Source organism: Lepidochelys kempii, chromosome 10 (genome assembly GCF_965140265.1).
Source record: "Lepidochelys kempii isolate rLepKem1 chromosome 10, rLepKem1.hap2, whole genome shotgun sequence".
NCBI classification, from domain to species: domain Eukaryota; kingdom Metazoa; phylum Chordata; order Testudines; family Cheloniidae; genus Lepidochelys; species Lepidochelys kempii.
In genome coordinates this window covers 76,148,744-76,176,508 of record NC_133265.1, presented here as the reverse complement: position 1 = coordinate 76,176,508, position 27,765 = coordinate 76,148,744, and the positions used below count along the sequence as shown (strand labels likewise).

At 40.7% G+C, this 27,765-nt stretch overlaps 1 protein-coding gene across 8 annotated transcripts in view; it reads left to right on the top strand.

The window, feature by feature from the left end:
- Window positions 1-27,765, top strand: part of IGF1R (insulin like growth factor 1 receptor) — a 308,206-nt gene that overhangs the window by 199,882 nt on the left and 80,559 nt on the right. For 7 of the 8 annotated variants that reach the window (XM_073304258.1, XM_073304254.1, XM_073304259.1 and 4 more), the window contains 3 exons: window positions 20,339-20,651; window positions 23,419-23,564; window positions 25,439-25,583. In XM_073304258.1, the coding sequence (XP_073160359.1) occupies window positions 20,339-20,651; window positions 23,419-23,564; window positions 25,439-25,583 (604 nt within the window). Of the gene's footprint in view, window positions 1-7,847; window positions 7,978-20,338; window positions 20,652-23,418; window positions 23,565-25,438; window positions 25,584-27,765 lie in introns of those variants that run through there. The other variant, XM_073304260.1, reaches the window with a different exon arrangement.

The following is a 27,765-nucleotide window of genomic DNA, read 5'->3' as shown; positions in this document are numbered from 1 at the left end:
CTGATCGTGGCGGGTGGGAGGCACAGGGATGGAGGGTTAGGTGCTGATTGGCGGTGCTGCTGGTGAAGGGGAGGGATGGGGGATAGAGCTGCGGGTGGGATGGGGGGTAGAGCTGATGGGGGGCTGCTGCCGTATTACTGTGGCTCTTTGGCAATGCACATTGGTAAATTCTGGCTCTTTCTTAGGTGCAGATTGGCCACCCCTGATACAGTGCTTGGACTGCATTAACTTAATTTGGATCAGCTTTATTTCTTACAGTGTAGAAAATATTTATTATCACAGTTTGCATACTTGATATATTCTCTGAATATGTTGACAGAGGATGGAAGAGGCTGAATATTTTAGTAGGAAGAACACTGCATAGATTGAGAAGTATGCCTTTAATAACTTGCCCTCTGTAACCAAGGGCATCTGCAATCTGTTGGCTGAATGTGAACCAAGATTGGGAGGGATTTGAATTGTCACAATGTTTACTGCAATATGGTTGGGAACTAAAACGATAATGCCTGAGATTTGCATTTCTTGGCAATGTTTCAGGTGTGCAGGTGTTTGTAGGTGAAGTGAGCTGTAGCTCACGAGAGCTTATGCTCAAATAAATTGGTTAGTCTCTAAGGTGCCACAAGTACTCCTTTTCTTTTTGCGAATACAGACTAACACGGCTGTTACTCTGAAACCTGTAAGTTTAGTAATTTCTAGGGCAAACAAAGCCATGTACAAACCCTGCATGCAGCCTGTGCTAATTGTAACTACTGGTTACATAATTTGGTGATATCTTTCTGTGTAGTTTAGATGAAAGGTGGATATCACCTCTTCCCTCATTCTTGATACCCCTTACCTCTGCTAAACGTGAAACATGTTCACCAAAATATTACTTTAAAAAAACCAAAAACCTGGAAGTATGTAGGTTAAATTGGAAAGTTTGTCTGGAAAAGAGTCCCAAAGCTTGGAGTTTTACAGCACAGTTCAAAAATATTATACAGTGTGCGTGAGTCCCTCCCGCCCCCCTTCCTTCCCCCCCCCCCCCCGAGTCTATTACAATTTTAAAAAGATATGCTACACCTTGCTATGCTCAACTCATCAAAGAGACTTTTTAACATTTCCTTCCTCCATTATTTGGATAGAAGGGAAAATACTTCCAAATATGTTTTATTCGTTCTCTCAAAGTGAATAGCACTCGAGCCCCCTGGGATAATTTTAGGTTTTCTTCTTGCTGAATGGGAGGTGACTTCTTTAATAGCTTTTAAAAAGTTTGTCTTGTATACAGACATGTGCAAAACGATGGAAAGCAGAATTAAGCCAGTAACTTTATTGTGTAAATGGTGGAAAGGACTAATTTTTCTTACGAGCACGTGACGCATGAGAGATGCTTGTTACCTTGGCAGCTTTGTTGTTAAGTAAAACACAATTTAAAAAAATAAAATAAAATAAAAACAAAACACATACACCCTCACACTGGAAAAAAATGGTAAAACATCCTGCTTCTGTGTACATAGAAAATCTGCTGTATGACTGTATACTTGGAGCAATGACCCTGATCCTAGGATGAAAGGGAAGATGAGCTGGGTGTTTCCATTTTGCATCTTCATGATGAGAATTGAATTTACAAGCAGTATAGAACAAGTATGACCATGATGGCAATTAACAAATGATGACTTCAGTCCTTGCCTTTTGTTTCAGGATGTTATAATTGTTTGCAAAACATGTTCTGGTTTTCTGTTGCTTGCTAGTACTTGTTCTGAGTGCATGTAAAACACAAACAAACCAAGTGGGATGGTTTATGCCAATTCACAGCAACACCTCTTCTAACAGCTTGTGTTTTAAAGGCAATGCTTTAGGATGCTCTGTTGAACTTTGAAGATAGCAGCTGCTTCGGCTTAGTATCCAAATCCACCTATGTTGCTCTACATCTTTTTATTTTATTTTTTCCTTTTTAGAAAGGAGTTCTAAAACATTCAATATATATGTTTTGTGACTTCAGGATAAGGCATCTGAAGCAAGATTTTATGTTTACTAAATGGAAACTTAGTCCATGATTTGTGTAGACAATGCATTTCTTGTTTTAACGTCTTTGTTACTTTGCTGATCATAATTTCTGTTACTGGGTAGGGGCATTTAGATTCTGTCCTAAGCATCCAAAACTTGCAGTTCTAATGATATGTTAAACTTGTTGACTCCTAAATAAAATAGTTTGAACTGGAGTGCAAACGCACTGCTTTACATTGTAGACTTTTTGTGGAAATTGCCTTAGTTCTCATGCCCAGGCTAGAATGCCAGACTCTGGTTTAGAAAAAGAAAAATGTTTGCCAAGCTTCCTCTCCTTGTTTTCCATTTTGTGTTGCAGTGGTGTTCTCCACTGAACTGCCATTTCATTCCAATATGACAGCACAACCTAGTTGTCACGCTGTTTCAGGGTGACTTTCTATTGGCCTTGGAAACCTGGTAAAAATAGTTATTCTAGTTTTGTTACTTACTGCAGCAGAATGGGAATGCTAGTCCTTGGTGTAAGTGATGATATTTTATCTCATTATGGTGTCCATAGTAGGATCCTCCTGTAAGATTAGACCATTTTAAGGAGTTATGAGGAGGCAGTAGTGGAATCCCTTTGTATACCGGCGTCTTAAAATGCACCAGCATAAAACACTCCTGGGGGAATTCTGTGCCAAAAAATTAAAAATTCTGCACATAATATTTTAAAATTCTGCATATTTTATTTGTCAAAATAATATAATCACTTCAGTTTCAATTATTTTGGTAATTTATTTCAAAATACCTCTCAGCAAGTGTGTCTGTAACAATATAGACAACAAAAAAGATTCAGGAAAAGTTTCTAGACAAATCATTACTAGGCATATTGATTGATATAGAACTTTAATAATTTGTTTAAACTACAATGAAGAAATGTATTTCCCGCACCCCTCAGAAGCAGTGCAAAGGCTTGGGGGAGTTGGGTAATGGAGGAGTTGAGGGAGAGGGAAGTAATTTCTGGGAAGGAGCCTGGGAGTGAACCTGGGGGGTTGTTGGGTGTGGGTGGGAGAAGTATGGAACAGATTTCTGTGGGGGAAGGAGGAATTGGCTAACCCTTACCCTCTCCTGTTCAGTCAGGAACATCTGCCTCTGTCTGCATGTGTCCCTGCACCCCCATCAATGTTCCCTCTAATTTTTTCCTCCCATGTGCGGAATAAATTTTGTTATGTGCACCAAGGTAATGTGCGGCTGTGTGCCACCAGTAGAAACAAAAAACCTAGAAATGATTGATATATATATATATATATATATATATATAATTTTTAAAAGTTACCATAGGGGATAATTGCTCCAGCCAGGACAGTTAGGCATTTTAGAATTCAGTGTTCAAAGAATTAAATTTAAGTGTAAGAGAGAAATGAAAATTATGAAATGTATAGACCAGTCAAAAAACTAAAATAACACACTTTGAAAGAATAAAATTACAGAGAATATATGTGCATTGCAATATATGTGAAGAAGTAACCTGTGTGTGTGTGTGTGTGTGTGTGTGAGAGAGAGATTGTGTGCTAGCTGCTGGGGAAGTCTCTGAGAGACCATACACTGTCTCTTTAGGCACTCATTCACCCGAAGGCATGTTCAGACCTCAGAGCTGCTGCAAGTTCTGTCCCCTCTACCCTGCTCTTGGAGTTGGGGTACAGGGGCTGGGGGAGGGCGACACCATGATATCAGCACTCTCCTTTCCCCTCTTTATCTCCTCCCCCCCCCACCCCCCACCCCCCCGCACAGCACAGGGTCCCGGGAGCAGCTGCAGGCTCTGCAATCAACTGCATGGAGCCGGGCAGTGTGCTCTGCCAATCAACTGCATGGCACTTGAATCTCCTCTGGGCGGCTGCCCAACCACGCAGTTTACAGGGAACATGGACCCCCACTCCCGTTCAACCCATGGCTCAATGTTATCACCCCACTAGCTCCTGTTCCCCCACTGCCGTCTGTCCCCCCCACTAGCCCTTCTGAACCCCATTCTGTGTGACCCCACCCCCAGCAGCCTCATGTGCCCCGATCTATCCACCCTACCCCACCCCCTATTCTGTCCCTCCTCACCTGGTCCTGGGGATTGGGAGCTGTGAGGAAGGCAGCCTCTGTCCCCTCCCTCTCCACTGCTGACTTCTCCAGCTGGTGAGAAGGTGCCCCCTCTGCCAGTGCCACATCAGCTCCTGGTGAGCCAAAGATGTAATTGCAGCTTCCCTTCACCTCCCCATCAGAATCAATTATTCTGCAGGGGACATTGCCACTGCACAAGTGCAGAATTACAGAATTTCCTTGAGAGTAATAAAAGGAGGAAGGGATTATTACAATATTGATAACTACACAATCCCCTTAGCTTTCAACTACTAGGAAAGATGGTCTAATGCAGTGGTTCTCACCCTGTGGTTCGTGAACTATGTGTAAGGGGTTCGCAAAAGACTTGGACGGAAAACTGACCAAACAGAATTCAGCTATATATACAGACAGAAGATTTCCAAGGGGGTCTGAACCTTCATTTTAAATTTTCTAGAGGTTCACAAATGAAAAAAGGTTTTCAACCACTGGTCTAATGTATAGAACAGTGTGCTGGGACTCAAGATGTGAATTTAGTTCCCAGCTCAGCCACAGACGACTTCCTGTGTGACTTTGGGCAAGTCACTTAATCTACCTTGTGCCTTAGTTTCTCATGTGTAAAATGAGGATAATACTTCCATATTTTACAGGGGTACGTTGAGGGTTAAAAATTCATAAACTGTGAGGAGCCCAGATGCTACGGTGATGAGGGCCATGTAAGTTCTGTGTAGTGTTTTGAAAGGCCTGTGAATCTTTCATACTCTTTTAAAGCCACTTTTGCTTGTATCCAGTGCTTTGGTGTTTGTGAAATTTCACTCACTGAGAAAATCTGCTTGATGAAGCATTGAAGCTGCTCTGCTAAAATAAATATGAAAAGGTGAAGTGTGTAGCAACAGCTGTACAGTGTTGGGTTGTAAATGTGTCTGTACTGTAGATGATGTATCAGTAGCATTGATACATAGTCCAACACCAGTTAGGCATGTAATTGCCCAGAAATGGTCTCTAATACCAGTTTTAAGAGGAGCTGCCAAACCCACAAAACTCAGGGCCTCTCCCTCTGAATTTGAACTCCACTTGGACGAAACAGCCCCCAGTTTGTTCCTCCGGGACACAGGCCTGCCTTGTTAGGAAATCAGTGAAGTTTGGGAACCCACAATACCTCACATAGCTCTGTGTACAGTAACAGTGAGTGGAAATAGGGCCATAAGCATGAGCAACCAGACGAGTTATAAATATAGAATACTCTCTCAATTCCACTTTCGTTAGTCATGGAAGGACAGTGAGAGTTTTATAAACTTATAAGGAATATACAAACAGATCTGAATTTAAAATAACTCTGTATAATTTTTTTAGTATGTGAAAAGAATATTCTTTTTTGAGACCATCCATGTAAGTATCTGCCATGGATGGTATAAGGAACTTTATTTTTATATGTTTATGTCAGTGCGACTCGATCTGACAAAAAAGGTACTGGAGGGAAAATGACAAGCATGAAGCTCTTGCTTGAAAACAGAGGAAAACGGCTTTTTTTTTTTTAATGTAAGTATCAACTTTCAAAATACAAATTCCTTTTTCTTTTCTTTTGTAAACACCGTCTGATGCCTTTGCTGGCCTCACAGCAGCCACTGAGCATTGCTGCATTAGCTGTGCTGCAGAGTAGATTTCCTGTCAGATACAGCTTAACTGTTCTTCGTTTGCCATCAAAAATTCTGTCTGGCTCTCCCTAATCTGGTGGTGAATCTTCAATACAGGAAGGGATTTAGGAAGCCAAAAACAATGCTATGATTTTAAAATCACAGTAGAAATGTTTTTTCCCTTCTTCGTTTCCTCAAAAGCATATGTATGTGGATCTACGTAGTAAGATGCAATATATACCTAACGGGTGGGGGGGGGGTGCGCGTGCATATGTAGTTTGTGTATTACATATGAAGTGTGACTATATTGTCCACACTTGCATCTTCTGGGTGGTGGCAATAGAAAAGGGTGGCATCCTTCTTCATTATATTTAATTGTGTAATCAGCAGTGCAGAAGATCTGCAGTGCTTTTATCCTGTACAGAGAAGAAATTTCTACAGATGCAGCTGTCTAAATATAGCCCCTGAATGAGGCAATGTTATCTAGTGGTTAGATCAGGGGACAAGTTGAGGCCTATCTTGTATTTCCACCACATCTGCTGCCTAGCTTTTCTAGTCTTCCATGATTTTGACCTCTCTTTCAGCAGAGACAATTCCTTCAGTGTGATAGACGGGGTCAGCAGCAAAAAGATGAAGTGCTCCCCCACGCCCAGCAAAGGCAGCTCCAGTTTTGAAGTGGTATTTAGAGCTAGCTGGAAAGTAAGATTTTTACTGTGAAAAATTTTGACCAACTTTTTTCATTTTTGTCAAAGAAAAAAAATCCACAGAGAAATGTTTATATTTTGGTGAAATATCATAAACTGAAATATTTTCATAAATAATAACACCACGGTGCTTCATGGAAGTTGTAGTTCAGGGGCTTTATATGCCCATTCTCCTCTTTGGACTGGGTTCTCTGGCAAGGCTAAATCTCTCATGGTACATCAATTTCTCCCCTTCAGGTGAAGGGAGGGAGGCATGCCATAGGATCCCTGACCATGGTGCATTATGGGAGATGTAGTCCACCTGGAGTTCCCATCCCAAAAAAGGAGAATAGGTGCATAAGGCACCCACATTACAACTCCCTTGAGGCAGTGAGACAGTATTTTGAATAACAATACTTCAGTATTTTGAGGAAATATTGAAATTTTCCTTGGAAAGCTGCCTCTTTTGTGAAAAACTTAATTTTGTCCATAACCCAATTTTTCGTCAAAACAGTTTTGGCAGAAATTTTTCTACCAGCTCTAGTCTAATACCTTTTTGAAATGCTGGAGATGAGAGGGATCCCAAATGACTTCTTATTTTTCCCTTGAAGTATTTTGTGCTGTTGGAGTGGGATAAGTATGTATTGCTTGCAGATTTCACATGCCACTCAGAACCAGAATCAGAAATCTTTTGTGGCAAACATTCAAGACCGGATACCAGAATCCAAGCTAATTCCTTAAATCTAGAATCCTGATTCTCTAAGCAAATTAAAATTCACAATTCAATTTGAGCTGCTTTCATTTATTAGCTGGATTGGCTGCAAATGATAATATACTGAATAATCCTAGCCAAAACTACCTTCTCTGTGGCCTAAAGGGCATATATATCGGAGAATGCTGGAGAGAAATCAAAGATGTGAACAAACGCACATCTTTATAATCATTAATGCTCTTTTCAGTGGGAGTTATTCGGAGTGGGTGAGAATCTATCAGAGAAGTCTCTCAAGGATGCATGCAAATTGAAACACTTGCTTTCTTAGTCCAGTGTCTTTTATCAGGGATGTAAGCTTTGTTCAGGATGTGCAAATAGGCTCCCTGCTCCAAATGATAGGCATTCCGGCCATCTTGTTCTTTTGATGCTGTGATGCTGGTAAATCAGGTGCCAACGCTGGCCAAGGCCATAGGTGTTAACTAAGAACTGATAAATTCGTAGCTGGAAACCAAACCACCTCACCTGTTAGTTATGTTCAAAATAGGAATTAGTCTTATCAAAATGTATTTAGTGTTTAGACTCTATGAAAGTCTTGTAAGTTGCTGCATGCATTAACCTCACTTGCAATGTCTGTATTCCATGCTATAGGAAAATATGTAATTTTTGCGTTATAACTTTGAAAATGTTTGCTCTGTACTGGTGAACCCAGGAACGGGAATTGTCATCCCCTCTAACCCCCCCTTCTCCACTCCCCAGAGGAGGCATACCTAGATTAAAGGGGCTGTTAAAGAACATTGCAACGCAAAGAATTGGTGAATGGCCCTATCAAGCCTTGGAAATGCTATGTGCAAAGGAGCTCATCTCATGGACTGGAAGACTAAGTGTGAGCTGTTTTATCTTTTACAAGAAAAATTTTCATCTATTTGAACTCTCACAGGGCCAGAGAGTCTAAATTGAAGCAGGAGATCCCCCAGAGTCAACCCTGGGTTTGCCCTGAAAGACATGTCAAATTGACAGATCACTGCAACTCTGTCACTCTTAGCATTTAGATGGCAACTCATTGGTGTGTATATGTTTGCTTGCTTTAACCTGCAAATAACTTTTAGTTCTTTGTTCTAGTTTATTACGGAACTGACTATAGGTGTTGTCTTTGATATAAGACTAATTGACCTGGGGTAAGTGACTGCTTTCCTGGGACTGGAAGCAACCTGAATATTTTGAGATTTTTGGTGGAAGTGACAATTATTACTAAGTCTGTCTTGCCTGGGTGGTAGGATAGACTGGAGAGTCTCAGCGGACTGTCTGTAACTGTGTGGTAAAACTGATATAGTGGTTCAGGAGTTCACATTTGATACTGGGTTGGTGAAATCTAATTATAGAACATACCACCAGTTTGGGGTATCTGCCTGCAGGCAGGCACTCATGGAACTGAGCTACTCCAGACAGTTTTTTTTTTTAGTTTTGTAGGATGGAGAAACAGACCCTGCTTAAACAACTCAAACAGCCACAGTTAAGGACCGTAAAGTTAGAAGATTGGCATTAAGTCTGAGGAGGAAATTGAGCCTTGTCCTTTCTCCTTCTGGACCAGTTCAATCCACATCAGTTTAGTGTGTGAGAATATACTCATTCTGATGATAGAATTTCAACAGTTTTCTCCCTCCTCTTCTTTCTGTCAACTATGCCAGTGAATTTATATTAAAAAAGAATGAAGAAACTATCAGCATGTTGTATTCAGATTGCTTGAAGGTCTTGTGAACGCAGGGTGATTTTCTTATTTGTCTATATTTATAATGGAAGCAAGATTGAGAACAGAAAATTATTCCCGAACTCATTCAAGAAATAGCTCTATCTTTCTGTGTCTGCCAGAAGCTGGAACTGGACAACAGGGGATAGATCATTTGATAATTACTCGGTTCTGTTCATTCCCTCTAAAGCATTTGTCACTGACCGCTGTCAGAAAGCAGGATAGTGGGCTAGATGGACCATTGGTCTGACACAGTATGGCCACTCTTACGTCATTCTTCATGATTATCAAGAATTCAGCCTTCTATTTCCCATAAGATACGGTCACCGTTCTTCCCATTTCATGCAATTAAGGGGAAATATTTTCTATACATGTCCATGTTATTTGGTACGTTCTTTTCTCCTTAAGTGTTGTAAAAGCTCACATCAGTTTGTATATCAGTTACGTCTGCATCACTTGGATGATTTATAGCTGAAAATGTACTTCTCTCCTTACAAACCAGTAGCAATTTATAATTAAATTTAGGAAAACAAACTCTCTCTCTCTCTCTCTCTCTCTCTCTCTCTCTCTCTCTCTCTCTCTCATTCTCTCTGGGTCTTTCACATCTTGCGTCTCATTTTGAAGACAACTTATTTGGTAACTCTGAGATATCAAGCCAGCTTTTAACCCCGCTGTTCCACTAGTCAAACGAGTGGCCAGGTTTAAAAAAAAAGTTGCTCTGTCGGTGGGACCTAAAACAACTTTGACTACTATTATTTTCTGCTACTCTCTATTGGCCTTATTCCTTGTCACCCACCAAATGAACAGGAGTGCTGTTATCAGTGTGGCTCTCTCAGCTGCATGACAATAAAATCTTTGTAACATATACACCCTCATGGTGTGTATACACTTATAGTTTTATTGAAAGTTCTCTCACTTATACAGTAGTTGGCATTATTCCTGGTTTTTCCCCCCAGAGGAAATCTGTCACTTTCTAAATTGTATCAAACTTCATTTATGTCACTTAGTTCCATAAAGATTAAGTCCATTAGCGTATCTTACTCCTGTTCATGCATGTAGTGAATGCTCTGAAATGAAAGCAGTAGAGAATGTTTCAGAGTTGGTGACCTTTTCTCTACAATATAACATTTCTTTTTTTTTCTTTCTAGCATCAAAAGAACTACATAATTTAGGTCAGTTTGATAATGTTATCAAAGCCCTCTTCCTCCTTTAAAATAAATCTGGAATGAGAGTGGTATCCTCTTTCCAGCTGGGATTTTGCCAGCTGGTGACTGATTTATATTCTGTTCACTTGCTATATATTCATGAAATAGTGTGTCTCTTGCCACCTGCAGCATTTGAAAGAAAGTCAGACAATTCTTTACTTCAAAAAAGTAGAACCCCACAAATATATATTGCTTGCAACTTGGATCCCAATAAATGATATCCTTTTTTCCTCATGAACCCTTCAGCTTGTTTAGTTCAGTTTAGAGATGTTTTGCTGTAGTCATTTTTTTCCCTTGCACTGTTTGGGCATGTCTGTGGTGTATCTGGGAGTTAGCCACCTATTCTGAGTCCACAGTTCCTGAGTCATTTCTGGAATTTCAGATGTTTATTTAGGGGTGTTAGTAGATTTTAAATCGAATTGTGAGCAGCTTTCCCTTGCGGTTAAGTGTTGATTTCTCTTTGTACAAAGTCCTGTTTTCATCCATGCTGATGTCTTTGTTAGTGTTCTGGCTCACCTTTTCATTCGGAAATTTCACTCTTCCGTGTGGAGGAAATGTGTATAGAGCAGTGTAGCAGTCAACATAAAACATTCCCAAATAACTTGTTTCCCTGTATTGTAGATAGAGTAGAATTGGCGAGGAAACCCAGTATATGCTTGCATATGTGCCTTGGTTCAGTTTGTGTGGGTACTGATTTGTCCTGGCATGGGAAGTGACTAGTTTTTTTTCTCTCTCTCTCATATGCATGCCATTGTGAGCCTTATTGGTAGGGTGACCAGATGTCCCGTTTTTATACGGACAGTCCTGATATTTGAGGCTTTTTCTTATATAGAAGCCTATTACTCCCACGTCCTGATTTTTCACACTTGCTGTCTGGTCACCCTACTTATTGGGCAACATAAACTATTTTGAAAGAGAGTGCAACTCATGCTGCCTGTTTTCATTGTTAAGTCTTGTTTGTACCAAGGTGGTCACTGGATATAACATATTTGGGGGGAAATTGAGCAACTGTGCTACATACGGGTTTCTTCTGACTGTCGTGTAATAGCTATTTTCATCACTTAGATTTCAGTTCGTTTCAATTTGTAAATATGAGCTGAGTTGCCATACTGCTCCTGGAACTTCGTAACAACTCCGAACGCCTCACTTGTGGGATTCCCAAGGGATTGGTAGGTTTATTATGCCAGCTAGTGTGCCTGAATACTCTGGTCACTCAGACAAAATCCAATGGGATTAACAGGCACGTGTCGTTTCTTACTGTAGCTTGGAAGCCTGATGTCTTTCCCATGTAGCAGGTTTGATGTGGGTTTGTGGTGAGGAACTAGAGAGTCTGCTAGAAAAGCAAGCTAACAGAATCATCACAGTCATTCCGCTAGTGGAAATCTATGTTTAATTGAGAGAATCTTCCTCCTCCTCCTCCCCTCCCCCCCCCCCCAGCTCAATGTCCTTTATTTTTAGGCCAAGATGAAGGATATTGTTTTTGTGAGGCATTTGTACTTTTGTGGGATTATGAGCCATAGCAAACAGCCTCCGATTACTCAAAGGCATGATTATCTGATGACTACACCCCTTTGAAGTTATCTTATTACTAAAAGCTACTCTGAGAGGGGAAGGGAAGAGAATATTGTTTAGGAGAACTATGAGTGACCTTGGTGACATGGTACAGGGTGGTGCACGTATCTTTGCAGCAGTTCTGGCAAGATGTTCATGCTAATGAATGGAATTCCAGGTAATGCACATGTCCTCTCCACACCATTGGCCTCGATTCATGGCTGCCATATTGTACTTGTAGTCAAAGGGAGAACTTAGAGCTCTTCTAAAGAAAAAATCTTATTGTTGAGTGATGCTAGACTTTTTTAAACCCTATATCCAGTTCCTCTTCCACTTCTTTTATATAGGGAAAGAGAAACTGGAATCTGTAATTAGATCTGAGCACTTCCATTAGGCTACGGGGCAATCCAAATAATTTTTAATATGGTTTTGCTGTTGGTCATAAAGGGTGTTCAACTTTCCAGCATGCTTACTGTTGTTGAATATTTGATATTTTAAAAAAAATATTGCTTTTAAAGGGAATGTAAATGCATGCTTATTTCAGACTGCTTCTGCTCACAAGTTGATAATTTGTGGGGATTTTGAATGTTTCCATGCATATACACGCTTTATTCAGGTCATAGGGCACATTATAACTCTGACAAAACTACCTTGCACAGAAGGCGACTGGATGTAATTGTACTGAAATGGAACTGGTGCAGGAGGAGGAAGGTGCTGCCTGGGACAACTTCAGAATAGTCTGAAAATCCTTAAAAAGGTTTGTAGGATAAAATCAGGCTGGTAACAACTAGAACATAAACACGGAAACATATGGTTCTCAGTGGAATGAAGTTGAGTCAAATATAACTCACAGGCTGTAGACTGAATGCCCTCATCTTACTACTTGGCCTAGAGTTTGTATGGACCGTTCCAAATATTTTGCAAGTGGAGACGGTTGTATGCAAACTGGGGATTTGAAGAGGGAGGAGGTAATCACTCATAATTCATAGCAACAGCATGGTTTTGAGAGAAACCTTTAAATAGACCTTGGCAGGTAATTTCAGATAGTGTTGAATTGTGCCTTACTTACCAGAAAGGAAAGGAAGCTGTTCAGCATATGGATGCCTGGTGTTGTGACACTTCCCTGTCTGTGGATTTTCCCTGAGACAAGTGTCTGGTTTAGTTACTTTGGTGAAGGGAAAAAAAATTAACAAGGCAAAAAGTGTGTTGCTGTAACCAGATCATGCTCTTGCATAGCTATTTAAAGCAAAAATGTTCCCTCTTCTGGAGATGCTGTACCTGTGGTTTTGTGCTGGAACACATTATTGCGTGTATATCGACTTATTTACATGCTAGATTTGAATTTCGGGCCTCGTTGTGAATCGCTGGAAGTGGGTTATCTGGGTAACGTCCCTGTCATCTCTGGTTAGCTATCACCACACCAGGTAAAAGGCACGAATGTCTCCCGAGTGCTCTCTTTGCTACATTTAAAAGCCAGTTTTTCTTTGAAATGCTCTCTAAAGTTAATGCTGGGGTGTTTTTTTTTTTTAAACCCTGTCATTTATAGAAATTAACAGTCAAAAACTACCTGCCTTTCTGTCTTGATTGATAGATTTTGACAGCTAATCTTTACAACGGTTGCCTGGGATAAAATGTTCTTTCCTCCTCAGTCCCTGTTCAAAACTACGTTCTTGTTCTTACTTGGATGGATTTAAAAAAAAAAAAGAGAGAGAGAAAAGAAAGGAAGGATTGAATATCATTTTACAAGGAGAGAAAGAATCTTTAAAAAAATACTTATCCTACACTTGGCAACCTTCTGCTGTCCTGCGTGCAGCTGGCATGACGCCAGCCTTGGCAGAGGCTAGGGCCTGCATTTGCCAAGCAGTCTTCCTCCACTTGCTGCATTTTCACTCCCTGTGACTGGCTGTTTATTCACCCGATTGCTCTATTTCAGCAGTGCTGAAGTCATGGCGTCTTGGAAATGATAAGAACACTTAGTCTGTCCAAACTGTAAAACAGCCATGATGTCAGAACTCTCAGAAAGTGATCTCTGAGAGCTTTAGCTTAGTGTACACTTCAAAAAGCTTGAGATATTGGATGTCAGAGAACTTACTGCTACTTTTAAAAAGCTAAACAATCCAAAAAGGAGCTGCATTAATTTTTTTTTTTTTAAATAAGAGTAGTGTGCTAAGCTGTGTGTCTTGAGGATTTTTCCAGTCTTGCATCTGTCTGTTTTTTTTCATTTGTTTTTGGGGGGAGGTTTGGTTGGGAGTGGTGAATCCTCAAATCAGAATGTTTTATAACTTCTCTTGGCTTTCTGTAAAGTAATTCCCCAATAGGTGTAAAGAGAAGTTGTTCACAGAACAAGTAACTTTAAATTGAGTGGTGTCAATTCCATGTTGTATGCATAGTGATCAGACTGTTGAGACAGTATTTTAGAAAAACTCATGTATTTTGTTAACTTGGAAATGCCTTTTCTCTCAAATTCCTTTGAGTGAAAGGGAAAGGCTAGAAGTAAACATTTACTGTGATTCTTTCTGTTTTGTTCTATACCAAAGTTCTGTATTGAATGACATTTTTTGGGAGTAGATTGGCTTTCTCTTCCAAAGCTTTCCAATTTTGGGAAGTGTGCTGGCAGCTTAGCAGTTCACACAGCAGGTATATTGGTTGCAGAATTCTTTTCAGAGTTGAGGAGGAGGAGGAGGGTGGCTGGCTGTTAACAGGTGTCATGATTTAAAACAAAACCTATTACAGGAGGTTGGACACTAGGGACCCCAATTAAGTGGCTGACAATAAATTAATGCATCACTCAAGTACTTCACAGAGGCCTGAAGGGAACATTAGAACATCTAGTCTGATCTCCTGCATATCACAGACGATTAAATTTCACCCAGTTACCACTGCATTGAGCCTAGTAACTTGTATTTGGTTCCAGCATGTCTTCCAGAAAGTCATCCAGTTTTGATCTGAAGACATCAAGAGACAGTGAATCCACCACTTCCCTTGGTAGTTTGTTCCAGTAGTTAATCAGTGTTAAAATTAGTGCCTTATTCCTAATGTGATATTGTCTAGCTCTCACTTCCAGCCCAGTGGTTCATGTTATGCCTTTCTCTGCTAGATTAAAGAGCTGTTTAGTGCCCAGTACTTTCCTTCCCATGAAGGCATTTATTCACTCTAATCAAATAATCTCGCCATCGTCTTCTGGATAAGCTCAGCAGAGATTGAGCTCTCTCTCTCTCATTGAGTCATTTTCTCCAGACCTCAGATAATTTTTGTGACTCTGTTCTGTATCCTCTTGAATTTTTCCACATCCCCTTTTAAAATATGGACACCAGAACTGTAAACAGTATTGATCTCTCCAGTGCTGTATACAGAGGTAAAATCACCTCCTTACTTTTCCTCACTACCCTTGTTTCTACATTCAAGGATCCCACTAGTTTGTTTTGCCACAGCACCACACTAGGAGCTCATGTTCATTTGTTTGTCTACTGTGACCCCTAAATTTTTATGAGTATATGACATATACACAGTTACATTTATCAACTAAACTTGTAATCTCATCAAAGAATTAAAACAGGTTTGTTCGCCAAGGACTGTTTTCCATAAAATCATTTTGACTGACATTATACTTGTGTTCTTTAATTCCTTATCAATTGAATCCTGGATCAGCTTTTCCACTGTTTTGCCCATTGTTGATTTCAGGCTATTTATTTCAACCAGCCTCCTGGTGGTCTTTTTAAATATTGGCACAACATTAGCCCTTTTCCCATCATCTTTAATTTCCCTGGTATTCCAATATTTATTATAAATTAATATCAGCTGGCCAGAATTCTCCTTAGCCAACTCTTTTAGTAATCTTGTGTGCAAGTGTCCGGGACTGCTGATTTAACAGTGCTTATATTTAGCAGATGTTGTTTAAGTTCTCCTTAGTTACTAATGGACTGGAAAGCACTTCATCCTCATGTGATCCAAGTATTTTCTCCTCCTTTTTTCCAAATACAAAACACAAATATTTATGGAACATCTCTTCCTTTTATGTATCATTAACAATAATTTTGCCATCTCCAGCTACTGGGACTATACCAGGGATCGGCAATTTTTGGCACGCGGCCAGTCAGCATAAGCCCCTGGCGGGCCAGGCCGGTTTGTTTACCTGCCGTGTCCACAGGTTCGGCTGATCGCAGCTCCCACTGGCCATGGTTCGCTGTGCCCGGCCAATGGGGGCTGCGGGAAGCAGTGTGGGCCGAGGGACTGAACAAGCGGCGTCCCAAGTTTGGGAAACACTGCTATAGGGTGACCAGATAGCAAGGGTGAAAAATCGGGATGGGGGTGGGGGATAATAGGACCTATATAAGAAAAAGCCCCAAATATCAGGACTGTCCCTATAAAATCGGGACATCTGGTCACCCTACATTGCTACAGCTTTTGTTCCCAATATACTTTAAAAAAACAAACAACAAACCCTCTTTTTTTATTGTCCTTCATCCTGCCAGCCATGGATTTTTCCCTGATGTCTTTAGGTTCTCTCATCAGTTAATATTGAATGCTATCCCTTTCCTTCTTTTCCCCCAGTTGTATTTTTTTGTTTCTAATTGCTGCATTCTTTTCACCACTGAATTAGGATGGGCTTTTAGCCAAAGTTGCCCTCTTGGTTATGGCATCGTAGCTTTCTGGCCATCTGACAAATTGGTCTTGAAAAACTTGTAATTTTAGTTAACATTTTACTATATTTTTCTTCCCAGTCATGTTAAGTTTGAAAAACTTGCTTTTTAAACAAAACCAACTTTTTAACAAACACTGTCAGAATAAAAAATAGTATAACATAGCTTTGTATACCCGTGTTACTATTTACATCTTTGTCTTGTACATTTGTGTGGTTTTGCATGCTTCAACTATCGCCTTCATTGATAAGGTTCGGTGGATCAGCTATGAGATGTGGGGGGAATCCTGTTCATATGCCAGTTTATCCATGAATGACAGAAGAATTGAGGAAATGAAAAGGTCCTTCCCCTGGAGTGAAATAATTTAGACCTCTTTATACTATATTTATCTGCACTGTTTATGCAACAGCCTTCGTTTTTGGTAAATGTCTCCGTCCAATTAAGAACAAAAATCACGTGGCTCTGCTTTGATAAATCTAATCATGAACTTTGGTCATGGAGGCGTTTTTTCTTAGCAGGACTGTGAACTGGAAATCAAGTTAACACACTAAATCTAAGTTTTGGCACCCACGCTGAACAGCATTCCATCTGCTGATGAGCCATATGGCCTGGGGTTTTTCAAGAACTCCCTCAATAATCCTGAATATTCTTAATATTTTTATACATTAAAATGAGGCACAGTTTACAGCAGTCTCAAACAAGGCTGGCATCGGTGTTGCATTTACACCACTCCAGAAACCACAGGCTTTTATCCTTGTTCAAGTTACAGTAGTACCTCAGAGTTATGAACTGACCAGTCAACCACACACCTCCTTTGGAACTAAAAGTACGCAATCAGGCAGCAGCAGCAGCAATTGGGTGGGGGGAAGCAAATACAGTACAGTGCTGTGTTAAACATAAACTACTAACATCTGATGAAGTGAGCTGTAGCTCACGAAAGCTCATGCTCAAATAAATTGGTTAGTCTCTAAGGTGCCACAAGTACTCCTTTTCTTTTTGTAAAAAAAAAAAGGAAAGTAGCATGTTTCTTCTACATAGTAAAGTTTCAAAGCTGTGTTAAGTCACTGTTCAGTTGTAAACTTTTGAAAGAACAACCATAACATTTTGTTCAGAGTTACGAACATTTCAGAGTTCTGAACAACCTCCATTCCCAAGGGGTTCGTAACCCTGAGGTTCTGCTATATATCATTCATCTACAGTCAGTGTACACAGGTAGTAATTTTTTTTATTTCTTGTTTTTACCTTTTAGTGTAAGGCAATTATTTTATTGGTCTTTCCTGCAGAAAATACATATTTAGGTGTATTAAAAGGTTTTGCATCATTTATCAATAATGGTCTCTTCATCGCTGTCCTTTCTTTTAAGAGGAATCTATTGTGGGATACATTTTGGTCTGGAGTCAGAAATATTGCATATACAGAATCGAAGTTCCCTTTTACAGTGTAATTTAGGCAGAATTGAAATACCATCTTAAGGAGTACCTTCCAATGAAGTGAGCTGTAGCTCACGAAAGCTTATGCTCAAATAAACTGGTTAGTCTCTAAGGTACCACAAGTACTCCTTTTCTTTTTGCGAATACAGACTAACACGGCTGTTACTCTGAAACCTTCCATTGAGACATTCATAGTCAGCTTTCTTATGCTAATGGTGGTGGTGTCCACAAGCTCCCCTGCAGTGAAGACCCCATCAGCATTTTCCTTATAAATACCAGTGATGTTTGTACTGAAGTCTTTTTTTTTAAACTTCTAAAAGTGACTGTAAAAATGACACCTCTCTCTGTATGTCTTGAGGCCTGCCTGCCTGCGTAGCGACTAAAATACATTCTTACTGTGTTTTATTCCTGTTAGCACTGCAGAGCCGTTGTGCAGGTGAGAGCTCTGTCTGATGCTGAGCGTCACCGGCAAGTTTACTAAGTTCCCATTCATTTCTCCTTTGGAAACCCATGGAAAGCAATGGGTATTACAGAGGGCATGACTTGAAGACGAGGGGGCTAGTCTACACTGGCAGTGCTTTAACGTGGCTTGTGTGGTTGCACCAGAGCGCTGGGAGAGAGCTCTCCCAGTGCTCTTAAAAAAAACCCCACCTCCAGGGCGTGGGGAGGGGGCCGCTCCCAGTGAGGGTGCCTTGTCTGTGCGGGCCCTTTACAGGGCTGAAACTTGCTGCACTCAGGGGAGGTGTTTTTTCACACCCCTGAGCAAGAAAGTTGCAGCGCTGTAGAGTGCTAGTGTAGACAGGCCCCGAGGTTGCACTGGTAATAAGTGAGGATAGAATTTTCCCTGAAGAATCAGTATTCCTGCTGCTAATTCGTGAACTAGAAAGAACCCAGCTTGGCCCTTGGATCCCAGGCTAAATGTTTAGGTCTGGCAATTAGGGGGGGAAAAAAAATCTGTAAACTCGAGCATATTTCATGCAGAGACCATTGAGAGTATAAACATGGGATCCCACAATGCCACTATTACAGATAAACTTTTCAGAGTAGAACCGTACATTAAAGCTGACAGTACGTATTCTGTCATAGCCAAGGCTTGGCATACAGTGTCTAAATCCTGAAGAAATAAGTGAGGGGTTGTGCAACAAATTTTTATTTTGTATTGTTGTTTGTTATTTATATTATAGTTGTGCCCAGTGGCTCCAGTTATGATTGGGCTCTGTTGTGGTGGGTTCTGTACAAACACATTGGAAAACGCGGCCTCTTATCCCAAAGTACATACAATCGAAGAGTGAGATCACCTCTTGGGTTCAGACATTTTTCAATATGGTAAAACATCTTTATTTGTAAGCTGAAAATTTGCCGATAAAGTTTCACAGATCATGTTGTGTGCAAAGCTCTAGGAAAAAATAAATTCTGAACTATCCTGCATGGGTTGAATGTAGTTTTCTCTTCCTAAATAAACTGTAGTTTAATTTACAGCCAAGCAGAATGTGCAGCAGATTTGAGGGAGGGGAAAAGAGAAATATACAGGATGGAGTAGAATCTGGTACATCATCTTGGGAATTTCTCCGTATCTGTTGTTGGGTGGATGCTGCATCCTTGTTCACGGACAGTGTTCTCTGCGTGTCTGGTTGTACTCTTTCTAGTCATGTAGTTTGGTTAAAGTTTCTTGTCTTGATTTGCTTGGGTTCCACTGCAGTCCTACTACTGAAACTTTTGTTTTATGCTGCTGTTCCTGATACTGTTTTTTAGCTAAGTTAGCAAGTGGAAAACAGTTACCTAATGAAAACCAGATTTCCTATCTTGTGTTTGTTTACAGAGCCCCTGGCATGTAGCTAGCCTGGCTTAAAGGCCATAAAACATTGTAATCAAAGTGTTGTTGTTACATAAATATAAATGCTGCTGCTTCTTTTGATGTAACAATAGTAAGGCTGTCTCTTGAAGATCCTGCTCTTTGTTCATTTTTTCCAAACCCAGTGCCCACACCTGCAGATTAATGAGTTTTTAAATAAATATGCTTTTCGCGAATTTATGTCCTACTAGTCCGATATTTGTAGATAGGGTGGAAGTGTACTCTCTTCAGGGGAAAAATAAGAAGTTTGTGAGTCCACCATATATGATGTGTAGCATCTGTACTTTATTAAATCCAATTCTGCATACATAAGCAACATTGGGATGCTACAGTGGGGTCAACCTAGCCATGAGTGCTGCAGTATCGCAGTGCATTATTGTACGAATGTAATTAAGTTGTTTAAAGGGAGCTTTTTTGTTGCCAATAAAAGACCAGTTTGAAATACAAATTGGAAAGACAAAAAACCCTCTCAAAAACAATAAGTCAGCACTCAAAAATGTAACCATAATACCAGGGCTATCAAATGGGTTCCAGTCCTCAGTTGTTTCTGTTATCCTTATGTTGACATTGCTTTCAACAGTTTTCCTCATTACTTCACTGGCTCATATTTTAATGTAAATCTGGGAGAAAGATATCTCCAGGCGACTTGAAAACTCTGAGAAAATGAAATTTACTTTGCCAGCCTCCCAAGTGTCAAAGTTTTCAAGGGTTGCTCTAGACCCAAGGGGATATGAGCTCACAGAGTGTTTACATTGCTGCTTTTAATCTCTCTATATTTTTAAAAGGCCAGTTGTTCAATCTTCCCTTACTCTTTCTTTGCAGTGTGCCCCAGCGCTTGTGGCAAACGGGCTTGCACAGACCAAAATGAATGTTGCCATCCCGAGTGCTTGGGGAGCTGCACTGCGCCCGATAACAACACGGCTTGTGTGGCCTGCCGCAATTATTACTACGAAGGAATCTGCGTGCCCACCTGCCCACCGAACACCTACAAGTTTGAAGGCTGGCGCTGCGTAACTAGAGACTTCTGTTCCAAAGTCCCTGCTACAGAGATCAGTGACTATGAGAAGTTTGTGATCCACAATGACGAGTGCATGGCAGAATGTCCTTCTGGATTCATACGCAACGGGAGCCAAAGGTAAAGGGAATACACAAGCTTGCATTATTATTCATATAATTCCCTGTGTGGTTTTAGAAAGATAATCCCCCAGTTCCATGGCATTAACTGTCTACGGGCCTGATCCCAGGTGGTGCTGAGAATCTTGGTCTCCCGCTGGGATCAGTGGAGATAGAGTGTGGTCAACACCATTAGGATGAGGCCTTTAAACTAGACAATAGCCCAGTGAAAATGGTAATAAGGTGGGTGGGATGGAGATGCTGAAGAGATGCCATTAATCAACGGAAAGGAGATTCTGCTCTTGGAGAGCATTGCCACACAGAGCAGATTGTAAAAGTAGTTTTGTTTCTCATGTTAACTGGTTGTTCACTGACATTCTGACTCTTCTGTGCACGTCTCTTATGTACAGTCACGTTCATTGCAGCCTTTAGGTCTCTGCGTTTTCTGGTTCACAGTGTTTTTCCTGGAAAATGCCAACACTACCTCAGTTCAGAGAACTAATACAGTAGATGCCATGCTATTTTATGACTAGGGCGCTACCAAATTCAAGGTCCATTTTGGTCAATTTCATGGCCCCAGAATTTTAAATTAGTCAGTTTCACATTTTCAGATGTTTATATTTGCAGTTTCATGATGATGTAACCGTGGGGGTCCCAACCCAAAAGGGGATCATTGGGGTTGCAAAGCTGTTACTGCAGGTTGCAGCATTGCCACACTCATTTCTCTGCTGCCTCCAGAGCTGAGCTTCCTGCAGCTGGGGGAGATAGCCAAAGGTGGATCTGATTGCCCCCGCCCCCTCTTCCCAAAGCAGCTGTGCAGGGGAAGAGGAAGGTCCTGTCCCTCTCCAGCCCAGGCGGGACGAGCAGCTAGGAGCCCTGGCTGGGGCACTCCCAGCAGCACGGGGGAGATGAGACACATCCCCACCTCTGGGAACCTCTGAGCTCGCCCCAAGAGTGACCATGCAGGGGAAGAGGAAATCCTGTCCCTCTCCAGCATGGCCAGGACTAGCAGCTGGATCTCAGTGCACGGTAGACACCCTAGCTGGGGCGCACCCAGCCCTACCCTGTCTCCTCCCCTCCAATAGCTCGATTTCATAGGGGAGGTCTGATTTCACAGTCCTTGACATATTTTTCATGGCCGTGAAATTTGGTATTTTTGACTGACTGTTGTGGGGAACTGTTTGTTTTACAGGAATATTACTCTGATTTTTGTTAGTCATATTCCTGGAATTTAAAGAACTTGGAGTGATAGATATGTTGTTGGTTTGCTCACTTTGTCAGTGGGCAAGGCAACAATCTTAGTTGCCCACCCAATGGCACTAAGAACAGTTATTTCCTAGCAATTGCTAATATAGAGGAATTCTTAGTACTGCATTGAAAAATGTCTCCATATAAATGGTCTGTATCATAGTTTTACCTTATTTGTGCAGGTTAGTTTTGTTCAAGGGGTTGAAATCTCCACTCTTTGCTTTATAAAGCTAGAGAACGAGAGAGTATCGTCCAAACAAACATCTTCCTAGGAAAATTTCCAGTTCCCATTTAGATGCAAACAGTATTACTCTTTGCTAGCTTGAAGCCAGATGTTTACCTGAGAAACTGTTTCCTGTTGTCTGGCCTGAGCTTCTAGTAGTGGCTGTTTAAAAACACTCTCATAAAACAGTATAGACACAGCTTATCTTATCATAGTTTTGTGTTCAGCTGCAAAGGCGGAAAGGCATAACTCAAGGCCAGTGAATGTTTTGTCCCCCAGTTTCCCAGAGCTGGTATTAACCAACAGTTGCAAATGAGGTGTTTCTAGCATTCTTTGTACCCTTAGTTGAATGCCTCTTGCATGTCTTCAGCTCTTAAGCACATTATTCTGTAGCATTTGAAATAGGAGCTCATGACTAAGAAATGAAAGCTCCTTTCTTCCATTACATCAGTGCACATGTTTCTCCAAGCTGAAGAAGAAAGTGGGTTCAGTTACCCTTTAGTTAACGAATAACAAATCCATGTTTACCAGTGTGCTGTCAATGGCCTTCCTTTTCAGAGCTGGGGTTGAGCTGTAGATCACGAAAGCTTATGCTCTAATAAATTTGTTAGTCTCTAAGGTGCCACAAGTATCCTTTTCTTTTTCCCTTTGCTTGTCGTCTGTTCTCCCCTCCCCCCCCCCCAAAAAAAAAACCAGAACAAAACAACAAAGGTATAATGTGAATATAAGTTAAAAATCACCAGTACAAGTGCAAGATGGAAAAGTGGTGAAATAAAACAAAGGAATGATGGTTATATTTTATCTGGAAGGAAGAACAATCCCATAGTGTCACAGTGGCCATGGGACTTGTAAAATTAACTCTACACAACAGTTTAGGACAGGAAGTGACTAGGAATAACGTATTCTATGCAACTGATAGAGTGATGAGATTGAGGTTTCTGTTTTGTGCTCAGTTGCACCTTACAGCAGTTTTTCCAGTCCTTTGATACCACCTTTAAAATACAAATTGTGACACCGTTTTATTAGGACAATAACCTCATTAGGAGATTTCTCTAATAACCATTTTCCCTAGGGCCCTTATATATGAGGGTCATATCTGCTCATAGAACCCATGGAGTCCTGGGTGCATGAGATATTTGCTTTTCTGCTGGGCCTCTTCTGAAAAATGGCAACTTTCCTCCCAGTTTGAGAGATTTGTGTTTTGTTAGGTTGCAGATAGAGAAGTTCTTGCTTTCCAAACAATGCAGCAGCAGCAGTCTGTTGTGGATTGAGAACCATGTGTTTTTGTTTATTTCTGGTCTCCTTTCCTTCTCAACAGTATGTTCTGCAGCCCCTGCGAAGGGCCTTGTCCAAAAATCTGTGAGGAAGAGAAAACAAAGACCATTGATTCTGTCACATCAGCACAGATGTTGCAGGGATGCACCGTCCTCAAGGGGAATCTGCTTATTAACATCCGCCGTGGGAGTAAGTAACGTTCCTCCTGAGTGGAGTCTTCGATGAGGGTCCTTTAACTTTTGATTTGCTCTTCGAGTGTATCAATACCCACAAAAAAAAAAACCCTAAGCAGGGTCTTCAAGAGGATTGTTTGCTTTTTAATGGCGCTCCTGCTGCGTTAAGGATTTCTGCTGGAATCCTCAACATGGCAGCGTTCTCTGGCATGTCTGTAGACCAGGTATTTAGCCAGTGGCAAAGCTCTCCTCGTGCATGAGATAATGAAAACCCCTGTTTAAGTTCTAACACTGCTCTGCCCAACACTCGTTATTACTGTGTTGGTCATATCTGGTACATGTCCTAACGTAAATGAACTCTGGATACGATTTGTCAAAGCAGTGATTCATCAGCTGGGAAAATTCCAACGGATGCTGAGCTTTAAAAATCATTGTAAACTTGGTGGTTTGAAATATACCTCCCTATGCATTCAAAGGAGTGTGTGGGGTGGAGTGCCTTGAATTTTTGTGCCTGTGCTAGATAGATTGAATTGCCTATGAATACCAGGGTTGCTCCTAATAACCAAGGGGGTTGGAAACAGTTGTATGTGAATTGTTTTAATTATGTGTTTCACATGTTTAAGTAGAATCTTAACTTTTGCAGGGAGATGGTCTGAAGAACTTTTATTTAAGTTAACCCATTCAGCTCACCCACTCTCTAAAGTAATTGATTTTATTCCTGTGACGCAGTGACGCAAGCTGTATCTAGTTTAATGCTTAGATATTATCTCAAAGAATTGAAGAGTATTCCTAATCTAAACCCTCCCAAGTTATTTCAGGTGATTAACTGGCCACATGATATCCAGGCTGTACTGCTGTGCACACAGAGCTGAATTAAACGTTAGTGTCCTGCACAAAGAGCAAACACCTGGCTTCCACGGTCCTTGCCCATTTTGGAGAGTGCCTCCTACACAACTACCCTTGTAACTATTATACAAGCTGCAGAAAACCTGACTCTGAGTCAGCCTAATTCTATGAAGATGCTATGGCTTTACCTTCATTCCTTCAGCATTCCAGGAGCAATGGCTGCTTAAATGATGCTTAAATGATGTATTTCAGAGTAACAGCCGTGTTAGTCTGTATTCGCAAAAAGAAAAGGAGGACTTGTGGCACCTTGGAGACTAACCAATTTATTTGAGCATGAGCTTTCGTGAGCTACAGCTCACTTCATCGGATGCATACCGTGGAAACAGTATGCATCCGATGAAGTGAGCTGTAGCTCACGAAAGCTCATGCTCAAATAAATTGGTTAGTCTCTAAGGTGCCACAAGTCCTCCTTTTCTTTAAATGATGTAGTTATATCTACTCTATTTTTTAAATTGCCAGTGACAGTCCCATGCTTTGGAGATTAATGTCCTTGCTGTTAGTTGAGAATAATACTAGATCTCTGTGGGGCTTCTCTTAACCTCCAGTCTGATGCCATGCTCTTCAGTGGATCATTTCAGCCTGATCTAATGAATGAGCTTTACCTCTGTCACCGAGAGTAACAGCAGTTGCAGTTTCACAGATGCCTAAATTTACAACTGCACATGAGTCTCTTCAGTCTTGCCAAAAGGTTGGCTGTTGAAAGCTCTGAATTTGGCATTGGCGCTTGTGTGGAATACTCAAGCGAAGGAAAGCATATCAGTGAGAAGGCTCCAGATGGAGTTGTGATAGTGCTTTGTTTTGTGCTCCACCTGTCTGCCTGCAGAGGTAAATAACGCTACGTGCTGGTCTCCAGCAAGATGAATCTTGATTTTGTTTGCAAAAGCAGTGAATGTCATAAATACTTATTCTGATATGCTAACCATGCATTGAACAAAATGCTGAGATCAACATGTATGAACTATAATTTTCTTTTCTTTCATGTAGACAATATTGCTTCTGAGCTGGAGAATTTTATGGGTCTGATAGAAACAGTAACTGGGTATGTGAAGATCCGCCATTCCCATGCACTAGTCTCCCTCTCTTTCTTGAAGAATCTGCGATATATTTTGGGAGAGGAACAGTTGGACGGGTAAGTGTTCAAATACAATGAACTAATATTTGTAGAGGCAGCTTTGCTTTAGCAGAAAGCCTTGGAAAATAAGTCTTACCATGAATATTTTGTTATCATTTATTTAGTCTTCACCTCCACTAATATGCAGTATTTGTCTCCTACTGAACAACCATTGTACAATCATTCATTTGATCCTCTTGCAAGCAAGTAGTGGGATGAAGTATTTAAAGATATATTTATGCTATCTGCTTTCTCTTGTAGAGAGATTTTTTAGGGAGATGTACGTTTGTAAGCATCATTTTCTGTTATATTAGACATGTTCTGTTTTTTGATGCTCAAGTGCATTCAGAAATGAACATCTTCAGAAGTCATTGCTCTTTTGGCATTGCAGTTTATTAGTGTTGTATCCTTAAGAGAGGTCTATGGAATGTCAGTTGGAAGAAGATAACAGGTCACTAACTGCAAGATAAGGGAGTGCGGCTGAAACTAGCTTGTGTAGCAGGAAACTGCTCATAAGTGAGCTAGCCTCAAAATACTCACATGAAACTAATTCTCCTTATCTAGAGCCAGAGAAACAAAATATGAGCCTATAAAGTAATCATGAGCCACTGAAATGTTTGCTGATAAACATTGTGGATTTTTCCTAATTCTGTTAATAATATTAATTCTGTAATATTCTGTGTAATATGCTTTTAATAGCACATCCTGCAATTACTATCTGAAACACCACCTACACCATCCTCACCCCTGAAGGTAGGTGTTGAAAGAGCAGAGGTAGGTTTAGCTCCTGCAAAACTTTAGTTTGAGATGCTTAGGTGGGATGATGTTCCTCTGGGAAATTGCTGCACTCCCTTTCTCTCCCCAAATTAAGTAACTTACCAAGTTCAGAACAACACTCTGGAGAAGAAATTGAGCCTTCCTCGCTAATGAGAGATCCAGTAAAATAAGGATTTTGGAAAATCATTTAGGAGAAGGTGGTGGGAAGGTCATGGGAAAGGTGGTGTGTCTCTGATTTATCTGCCCTGACAGGATAAAGTTACAGCATAAGGGATTCTTCACAACCTCCCTCTCTTTCTCAGGCTACTTTTTGGTCAGTCTTAAATTCTTAAAATTCCACCATCTGACAGAGCAAGTTAAAGGGCAGCTCTTCATTCTACACTTGAAAAGCACGCTGTCTTTTTCAGTAAGAACATTTGGCTCTTTGGAAAAACATGTTTCTAATTGCAAATCCAAGAGGCTTGTCACTTTGCCTAGAACAAGGCTCTTTCAGATACTTATGATGTGGCATACTCAAGCAGATACTCCAATTATAAATTTGTTTTTGCTTTCTTTTAGTAAGCAAGTTCAGGAGTAATTGTGTTTATGGAATCTCGTATGTCAGCAAGCATAACTGATAGGAAAGAAGCATCAGTGCTATGATTCAGGTTTTATTAATTCTCTCTGCCTGATTCCACAATGGAAAAACAAACAGTGCAACTTAGAGGAGAGGAAAATAGGGGTGCATGTGGGAAGCAAAACTGATCCACAGTAAGGAATTAGTGCAATTGCGTGCTGCTTGGGTCAGGAACGGTCTTCCTCTGTTTACAAAGTACTTACACATTTGGGGCCCTGTCGCAATCTGAAAGATAATTGTTCAGAAATATTCAGCTTAAGGCAGACAACCCTGCATGAAAATTTCAGCCCAAACAGCTATTTGGGCAATGTTAAAAGAAATTGAAAATAGGGTCTTAAAATGGGAATTGTTAGACTGCCCTAACTATAGCAGTCGCTGCCAGCACTGCATATAATACATACAAAAAATTATATTGAAAGAACATTAAGGTTGCAAAGTGAAGCCCTTTTATTGTTTCCTCGCTTTCATGGTTGCCTGTGCAACCTTAATTTGGCCCCCTTGTGCTGAGGTAAGATGCATTATGATACATTCTTTAATTATGTGACCACAGACTCTTTTTTCCCCCCTCCCTCATTCTGTGTGTGTGCTGAGGAAAAAAGGGCAGCTGTTCAAATTTTGATCCTTGTCATTCAATTTGTAAACCCTGACTTTTCCCCTCATCATCATACAGAGCTTGCAATTATTCATTTCCTCATAGTTTTTTCTCTAAGGGTGCCTGTCACCCTAGTATCTGAGGGCCTCATAAACAGTGAATTTCCCTTTTGCTGCACAATATGAGCTTTATTATTCACCTATAACAAATGGGGA